Genomic DNA, 9,240 nt, shown 5'->3' with positions numbered 1-9,240 from the left:
ACCTCCAGCCACTTCAGCACAAATTCGATCCCCAGAGAGCAGCCCCCAAGGCTCAGCAGACCGCTCCTGCCTGGTCCACTGCTCCCCTCAGCAGTGTATTTCAGTCAAACTGCCTGTTCTGCTCCCCACTCCCTCTGGTGAATCCTCCCACCCCCCACACACACCTTTGGCTTACATCCCAGTTCCTGTATGCATAAATAAATAAATCTTTTTAAAAAAAGGCAGAGGCCAGCATTGCAATCATAATCTTTATTCTTCCTCTGTAGCTTGAGGGTAATCCTGACAAACAGCTTCAGCCAGGAGGAGACAGAAAGGACTAGACTGGGCAGGGGCTCCCCCAGGACCTGGCATCCACCTTCTCTTCCTCCTCCTCCCATGGGGTTGGGGTTGGGATTAGGGCCATGATTCAAGCTTGGCATCCCTGGGGAGAAGGGAAGTAGACCACTCTGCAGCCTCTGTAGCCCCCTACCTCTGACTGCCATGTTACTGGGCACCAGCCACCTCCACACACCAGGCAGGAGAGTGGTCCCATCTTCCTCCACATGCACAGGTGCATGCGCATAGGGGCCCGGGCTGGGCAGGGCGTGGTCAGTGTCCAGACACATGGCTCTGGCCTGTGGCCCAATTGGCAAACATAAAGCCTAGACTGACTGCCATGAAGAGCACCCCCAGGGCACCAAAACACAAAGCCTGTGGATAACAGAAAGAGAAGATGGAATAGGGTGAGCCTCCCCACGCAAGTGCCTCCTGGGAATGTCCTTCACATCTTCCACCCCATCCAGACAGTGTCCTATTCACTCCTGACCTTCCTGTGTGCTCCCCTCCTTCCTTAAAATCAGCCACTCCCTGTGAAACCATCCAACTTCCAAGAACCCTTCAGGGAATATACTCCTCCATCCTCCTTGAAAGTGCCCCCCACCCTCTTCTACTAGTGTTCCCTCCATTAGCTTGGAGAAGGCACCCTCTATGCCAGCCCCTTCCTGAGTGCTCCCTCTCTCTTCCACACCCCACTGGTGCTGTCTGCTCAGTCCCTTCCTAAGACAATCCCCTTAACTCTGCCAGACCATTAGCTCCCTACCTCCCACTTCCCCAAGGCCCTCTTGAGAATGTGTCTTCTCTCTCTGGCCACCCTGCAATGCTCCCCCTCCTCTGAATGCTCCCTCTTTCTCCATCCCTCCCTTGGAATGCTCACCTGGATCTTGGGCCAGGAGCAGAGGGGCTCCACCTCAGAAGGTACAATGCGGAGGTAGAAGACACTGGGAAGGATGAAGATGAGGCTGGGGGCTGAGGTGGACCCTGGAGGACAAGCAGGAGGGACAGGATTCAATGTAAGCTTGGGTGCAAGGCCCAAATTAGGCGGGATCTGGGGCTGGGCTTGGGAGTACTGACCGATAACCCCAAAGATATCGCGGATGGTCGGCACGCAGATGACAAGGACATTGACCAAGACAAGAATGATCAGGGCTATGACCACATGCCGGGGCCAGCTGAAGGCCTTGCTTGGGAAGAGCAGCTGCTGCAGGGCCCGGCGGATCTGTAGCCAGAGCAGGGTGGGACACGGTCAGGGCCTAAGAGGTGCCTCCCCATCCAGGCGATCACATCTTTAACTCCACCCTCCGAGGATCTACCCGTGTCTTTGCCCCCTTAGATCCCTGATTTACCCTCCATATGACTATGTCTTCACCCTGGTTGATCATTCATCTGTGCCTCCACTTTCTAAATGAGCACCCGTCTTTCTCTTATTTAACAATCTAGGCCTCTTCCTTCTGTCCGATCATCCACCTATACCGCCACCCATGACCTGAAATTGTTGCCTCCTCCTCCATCTGACTATCCCCACATCTCCCTCTGCTTAACGCCCACATGTCCTCCCACCTGTCTGAGATCCCTGCCTCTCCCCCTCCGACTACCCCATCTAAGACCACCTCCTCCTCTGAAAGCCTTGTCCTCCTACACCTCACTACTTCTGCCTCCACCCTTTGTCTGTCCCTCCATTTCCTCATTCTGAATGTCCATCTGTCTATGCCTTGACCTTCTCTGACCACTCCCGCCTCCCTCTGCTGTCTAGTCATCCATCTGTGCCTCCTTCCTCTGTCCTGCTATCTCTATGTCCCCCTTCTGTCTGGCCCTCTGTCTCTGCCATTCTTGTCTGCCCCCTCTGTCCCCTCCATCCATCCACCTACTCCTATCTCCACCCTCCATCCAAACACCCCTGCCTCTGTCCTCTATGCATCCAAGTCCTTGCCCCCACACACAGGAAACAGCACAACTGGCACAGTCAGAGTCACCGCCAGCAGCACGGCCAGGCGCACAACGAGGATGAGCAGGTTGTCCTGGCTGTACATATGCAGCATCTCTGCTTCCACGCTGCCTGGACAAAGCACACGGATGAAGGATGAGCACCATGTCCCAGACACGCACAGATATACATGGTAATGAAATCTACATGCTCCCACCCAACCCTGGCCCCAAACCCTACTTACTATAGAATGTGAGATATCCAAAGGTTGCTGTGAGCCCATACATGCAAAACATGGCTCCAATGGACACGTTGGCCACGGCCTGCATTCTGCGCTTGGAGGGCCTGGGGTATATAGAGTTCATGGCACTGTCATGCCCAGGCCCCTCAAAACCAGCACCCACCCTACAGAGTCCCCTCCCCCTGGGGCTTGAGGTTCAGCTGGTATACACTAGGATGACCATCTCTGCCTCCCCCACCCCTCTCCATCCACCCACGTCACCCCATATGACCATCTCTGCTTCTCCTCTCCATTTGACAGTAACTGCCTCTCCCTTCCAGCAGACCACTCATGCCATTGCTCTCTCTGATCATCCACACATCCCCCCCAACATATCATCCATACCTCCTCTTTTGTCCATTCATAACCTCCATCTCCCCATTCCCATCCATTCACAGCACCCCTCCATTGGACCATTTCTGCCTCCACACTACATCCATTCACACTCAGACTGAATGTTAAAAGAGAAGAACATTTACACCCCATTCATCAGTCACTGCCTTGAGTCTCCTAAGATCTCCTGGACACCTCAAACCTCACCCTTGGCACCATCTAGCCACAAGCAAGCTCAGGTCTGGATCCTCATATTCTAACTCTCACCCCCACCTGCTGCCCACTCACCGGCAGAGCTCCGTGTAAATGGGCAAGACCTCAGGGTGGCAGACGAAGGCAAAAGCCATAATGGGCACTGTGTAGAACATCTGGGGGAATGGCCAAGTATATGAGATCAGTCTACAGGGCTCCATCCCTCCTCACCTCCCTCAGAGCCCACTACTGCCCTCCACATCAGTTAGACACCTGCCCCCCTCTGAGCAGTATGCCAGGCCCAGAGGCCCAAGTGTGGTGCAAGCCCTATCCACCTGCACACCCACCTGTGAGTCAACTGTGAACATCCGGGCTTCACAGCTTCTGTTGAGACCCTGGATGGGAGGGGCTGAGGGGCTCTGGCTGTCCACTGTAGTCTCATTGTGGACTACAGCACACTCAATTTTGAACTTCATATAGATGACCTGGGGGAGGAAGGATGGGGAAGTAAGGTTGCAGGGAAGGCTATATCCTGATGGCCCAAACTCTCACCCTACTTTGCCATGGTCTTCTGTCTCAGACTCACCGAAATGAGGAAAAACAGCATGCAAGTCAGAGAGAGCCCACTGGTATACCCCAGGTAGCCTGCAGGGGGCAATACACAGAGCCTCAGAAATAAAGGAAACCCCCAACGCAGATATCAAACCCCTAGTCTAGCATACAAGGCTCCCTCACCCCAATAATGTCACACTTTTGCACAAGCCTTTACTTCCACCGGGACCAGCTTCCCCTCATAGCAAACTCCTATTCATCTGCTACCATCCACATCAAACAAGCCCTCCCCAGGTGTTCTATGGCCCACGAAAATGGGGACTCTCTCAATCTGGCTGCCATTGTCTCACCCCTCTTTCATCTAATCATGGGTGCAGGAAGCCTCTTACCCAAGTGTCTCATGAGAGCCAGGGGCAGGATGATGAACACACTGACAATGATGATAAGGAAATTTCCCTTCAGGAACCAGTCCCTAGGGAGACAGGAGACATAGTGACTGGCTGTCAGCCAAAGAAAACTCAAGCAAACAGACAGACCGATTTCTGCTTGAGGTCAGCAGACACAAGGTTGCCTCAGTCATGAGAAATCATTCAGATGGTCACAGCAATGAATGGCACAACAGGATTGACAGAAAAAGCCAGACTGTCAAACACAGCCAGAGACAGAGCTGAACACACTTGCACAGTCAGACAAAACCATGCCATCAGACTCCCAAGTGAACATACAAGCAAGTGGGCAAATACCCCAAATCAGTCAGGCTCAGCCAGTCCAACACAAGGTGTCAGACTCTACAAAGACCAAGCCAAGGCCCTGGCATATCTGAGAGGTAGAACAGTCTGGTAATCTAGTACAGGCAATGATGCAGGCCCAGACAAAAAGTCAGCAACACACCTGTGAAGCTGTTTGAACAACTTAAGGTCTTTTGAACCTTAAGTTCACGAGCCACACAATCAAAGACCAAAATAAACACAATGAGCGTGCTGGCCACACTGTGGGAACAAAGCTCAAAGCAAGAGTGGGAACTGTACTGCTAGTAGACACAAGGGCTCAGGTAAGACACTCAGTTAATACAGAATCAGCTAAACAACTGCTCATTCCTTCAGAAGAATTTTATTGAGTGCCTACTACACAAGCTCACAGGCCTTTGCACACTCTTTCTATTTCATACACACAGGACCACAAAAATAAACAACAGAGCCCCACTGGTCGTATCTACAGTGGGAGCTAATCGGAATTATTAGACACATCTAGTCACACAGACCATGGGCTACCTAGACGGTGTCAGAATCAAACCAAAGATCTAGTGGGAGACACAGTCAGCGGTCACACACTACCAAACAGATTCAGCCAGCGGGTGGATCCAGAATCAAACTGTCCCCTAGATGCATACTCAGAAGAACCGTCAAATATACATGGTCGGAACCATCATCTAGAGGACACATACAGTGAGAGTCGGGGATCACACATACACAGCCAGAGAGAATTTGCCTGAACAATCGTCACCAAAGCAAACATCCATTTACACCAGACAGATTCAGTCAGCCCAATGGACCGAGAATCAAACAGAATCAGTTGGACAGGGGAAGTCAGCGTAAGCAAATGTCAAACACATGCCCGGGGTCACGTTATACAGGACACAGCTGGAGTCAATTACCATATAGCCAGACAAAGAATCTGTCAATGCAGCAGTCACAGATTCAAACCCCAGAATTTAAGGTCTACTGGACAGGGACAGGCACAGTCAGCAGCAGTGGTCATGGAGTCACCAGACAGAATCAGCCAGAATGACAGTCACAAAAATCAACACATGGCCTACTGGACTCCCAGTCAGAGCCAAGAGCCACACACACTGATGGCATCATGACGTGAAGAACCGACAGTCTGACCCAACTGCTCTGCGCAGACTTGAACACAGCAGCTGGACCTCACGTAGAGGCTGTGGTCTTCTGACCTGCCAAGGGGTGCTGCTCAACTCACCCCTCAGGATCCATGCCCAGGAAGGTGCCAATAACCAGGGGGAGTTCGGATTTGATGATGAACAGGTAACTGGACATGGCTGGTGTGGGTGAGGGAGGCATAAGCAGAAGGAATCACCTCATCCCCCCACCCTATCTTCCTCAGCCCAGCCTGGGGAAGCCCACCTCACCCCACCCTCTTCCCCAAGGCAGACCATCCGCCTCTCGGAATGCTCACCCCCAACATTGTGCAGACAGATGACCATGGCCACCACGACCTTCCCCACAGGCCCCAACGCCCTCTGTCCCAGCTGCTCATAGGCTCGGATACCTGGGTGAGGGGGGGGTGAAGAGGGAAGAAGAACGGGTTGTGAATCCAGGCCAGGCCTGAGGACCAGAAGTGAGGAGTAGGGAGGCCCAGGGGGTCTAGGAGCTGGAGATTTGGGTCTGGGGGTCTGACTGATGGGGGACGGAGGCAGTTAGGATTGGGCTTAGGCGTAGAGTCTTGGAGATGGATGTGTGGCCAGGGAGAAGGTTGGGGACTGGGTGAACGTGAGCAGGAAACGGGGCAGGAATGACATCTGAGCACTAGGACGGTGGGAGTTTGGGAGTTGGGGGCTAAGGAACAGGGGTTTCAGTTTTGTGGGGTCAGGTTAGAGAGACCTAGAGACTGAGCGGTGGGGGCTAGAGGTGCAGTGCAGTGGCCTGGGGTGGGGAGGGTCTGAGCAATGGGGTATGATAGCTAAACAGAGGGCTGAGGGTTGCCGATTACGAGTTGGGGATTTGGGAGCCTAGGTAAGGTCTGAGTGTTGGGTGTAGCCTTAGAATCCAAGGAGTTGGATGGGGTTTGTGGTTTAAGTTTGGGATTTGGGGTCAGGGTGGTATGTCCAGAATCTGGGGTTTGGGTTGAAGTCTGGGTTTGAGGTCAAGGGGGTGGGTCTAGAGTCTGGAGTTCAAGGTCTGAGTTGAATTCTGGATGGGAATCAAGTCTGAGGTCCAAAGGGGTGGGGGTGGGGACCAAGATGCAGGCTCTGGGTCTCACCAACAACACCAGCACAGGTCAGCAGGAGGTGGATGGAATAGGAAGACAGAAGCGCAATGCATAGCAGCAGGGCCCTGTGGTAGATGGCACAACTCAGAATTGGCCCCCAGACCTCCCGCCTGCCCCACAACACTCCTGCTCCCCACCCCGGCTGCCTATAAACTCACAAGAAGAAGAGGACCCCTGTGTGGGCCATGGCATAGGCGAGCCCCAGGATGCCGCTGCCCATGATGGCGTTGCTGAGGTTGAACACCGACATTCCAAATGATGTCTTCCCCTCGGACTGCAGCCAAGTGGCAGGACCCAGGCACATATAGGGAGGGGGACCAGGTAAGGAGACGAGTGCTGGGGCCCAGGAGAGACTAAGGAAGAGGTAACTGGGGCAGGGAAAAGCCCAGGAACGACCGCCGGAGAAGGGAAGAAACTAGGAAGGAAAAGGAGTTGAAGACCAGAAGAGGCTGGGGAGAGAGAGCTGGGAAGGAAAAAACAAAGAGAAACCTTGGAGAGGAGCAGCTAGAAATGGAGAGAAGCAGGGGCAGATAGAGTAGCTACCAAAGGCAAAACAGCTGGTAAGGGGAGTTTCTGGGGATGGGGAGCAGCTCGGGTGGGAAAAAGCCAAGGAGCACGAGTAGCTGGGAGGAGGGACCAGTAGGGGCAGGGATGAGCTGGGCAAGTGCAGCCAGGACAGATCCTGTGGGTCACTCACATCCATGAACTGGGTCGGCTTCCTCACAGGAGCAGGACCGTGGCTGGACAGGAAGCCCTCACGTTCCTGCCTACAGCTGCTTGGGGCAAGGAAACTAGGGCTGGTGAGAGGATCTTTCAGACCCCTGACCTCACCCCTTTGGGCCCCTGACTCACCCTGCAGCACCCACAGGGAGGGCTCCATTCATCTTTGGATCCTGCAGTTCCATCCTATAGGCAGAGAAATGGCAGGGGGGGTGGGAAGAGATGGAGCAGGGGGCCACAAAGTGAAGCAAGCTAGATGAAGGGGACAGGGGGTCAGACAGAGATGGACAGACACAGAAACAGAGAGAAGCCAAGGGGAACAGGAACAGGGAGGAGAGAGACAGGGAGATAAATGTAGAGAATGGGAATCAAGAGTGAGAGAGAAGGAAGGGAATGGGGGAGAGACACTAATCCTTACTCTGAGACACAGAAAAAGAGGTCAGAGAGAAACAGGAGGAGAAAGATACACACGCGCGCGCGGCGCGTGCACACAGAGAGAGAGAGAGAGAGAGAGAGACAGAGAGAGAGACACGCACACAGCTGAGATGGCCATTTGGAACCCGGACAGCCTCTCCTCGCAGACCCCAGACTCACGCTGTCTCTCTCAATCTGTCTCCCGTGCTATCTGACTTTTTCTTTCCAGTCCCCCGCGCACCCCCCCCTTCCCTCCACCCTCACCCCCTCACCGCGTGGCCACTCACAGGACACGTGTCGGCTGGCTGCCCCACCCCTCCTAATGCCCCCTACCCCCCTCCTCCCTGCCGGAGCCCAGAGCCAGAGCTGGGAGCTGATGCAACCTGCTGGAGGTGCTGGAGGGGGCTGGAGAGCAGCCTTGGAGACCCCAGCCCTTAACACTGCAAACTGCTCTCTGCACAACGGTGAATATCCTACTAGAAAAAGACAATTCCTCCAACTGAGTCCCCTTTTAGGGACAGAAGTGACCCGGGGCCCCCATTTAATCCCCCTTCTAAGGACCAGCAGTATTTTCTAAGGACCCCTGTCAAGTCTGAAACACTGAGTGGTCTTAAGGAAGAAGTATTCTTGGAGACACTTCCAAACTTGAGATCCTTCCAGGACTTGGGGGTCTCAGTAGCTCTGCCTGCCCTAAATTCCCCTCCTGAGGATGAGCCTTCCCTGAGACCTTCATCAAAGCCCCCTCGCAGGGTCTAACGTTTCCTGGGATGGGGGTGTCTCTGCGGACCCCATGCTAGCCCGGAGCCCCTGTCTTCTGCATGGAGCTTTTCAGAAGAAATCCCCAAACTTTCCGGCAAGAGATATGTTGAAACCCCCGTCAAGTTGCTCATCATTGCTAAAATTGCCTCCAGGAAACCCCTTCTGCAAGCCCTGAATCCCCTTGCTGGGTCGGAGTGGGCTCTCAAGGAGTCCCATCCTCAACCATCTACTCCTCGGGGGACTCCCATCTACTCCTGAATTCAGTTCCTGGGAGCAAGGTACCGAAAGGACTCCCCCTCCCATTCAATTCCCGCTAGTCCTAAAAATGTCTCCAGGGAATCTGAGTCCTCCCCCAGGAACCCGCCTCGTGCCTCGGGGTCTCCGGAGCGCCCCTTCCCAGCGCCCGCCTTACCTCCCTGATCCTTTCTGCTCCTGAAGCCACCGCAACTAAGACTAGGGCGCCCAGACCCCACGCCGGCGGCTCCCGCTCAGCGGACCCTGCCCCGGCCCCGCCCCGGAGCCAATCAGCGCCGGGCGCCGCGCGGGCTCAGGGGCTAATCAGTAAGGCCCGCGCACTACCCATCTGGCCCGCGGTTTGGTTTTTTTTTTTTTTTCTAGGAAGAAGTTTTAATTTCAATTCGGTTTCCCTCCTTCAGACTCGAGGGGGGGCAGTAGGGGGAGGGGGGCGGGCGCCCTGCCTCATCTGGACCCACATGGAAGGCGATAGAGGTTTGTGTGGGTTTTG

General features: G+C 54.3%; 1 protein-coding gene across 4 annotated transcripts; it reads right to left on the bottom strand.

Annotated features, from left to right (window-relative positions):
* Positions 1-237: 237 nt before the first annotated feature.
* SLC38A5 (solute carrier family 38 member 5) lies at positions 238-8,969 on the bottom strand. 4 transcript variants are annotated; one of them, XM_037512450.2, is made up of 16 exons: positions 8,908-8,969; positions 7,455-7,508; positions 7,300-7,375; positions 6,761-6,876; positions 6,594-6,667; positions 5,790-5,882; positions 5,574-5,652; positions 3,986-4,068; positions 3,631-3,689; positions 3,392-3,529; positions 3,141-3,220; positions 2,484-2,584; positions 2,256-2,371; positions 1,390-1,534; positions 1,193-1,296; positions 238-690 (listed from the first exon to the last, which is right to left on the bottom strand). In XM_037512450.2, the coding sequence occupies exons 2-16, from the start codon at positions 7,505-7,507 to the stop codon at positions 589-591; spliced, it is 1,419 nt and encodes a 472-aa protein (XP_037368347.1). In that variant the 5' UTR covers position 7,508; positions 8,908-8,969; the 3' UTR covers positions 238-588. The 4 variants fall into 4 exon arrangements, with proteins under 4 accessions (XP_037368347.1, XP_054551725.1, XP_054551724.1 ...); XM_054695750.1 differs by having other exon boundaries at positions 2,289-2,371; XM_054695749.1 differs by lacking the exon at positions 8,908-8,969 and adding an exon at positions 7,917-7,930.
* Positions 8,970-9,240: the final 271 nt, after the last annotated feature.

This window comes from Talpa occidentalis, unplaced genomic scaffold (assembly GCF_014898055.3).
Source record: "Talpa occidentalis isolate TD23 unplaced genomic scaffold, MPIMG_talOcc4v2.1 talOcc4.15, whole genome shotgun sequence".
NCBI classification, from domain to species: Eukaryota; Metazoa; Chordata; class Mammalia; order Eulipotyphla; family Talpidae; genus Talpa; species Talpa occidentalis.
The sequence above is the reverse complement of the archived record's forward strand: the minus strand, read 5'-3'. Positions and strand labels throughout refer to the sequence as shown.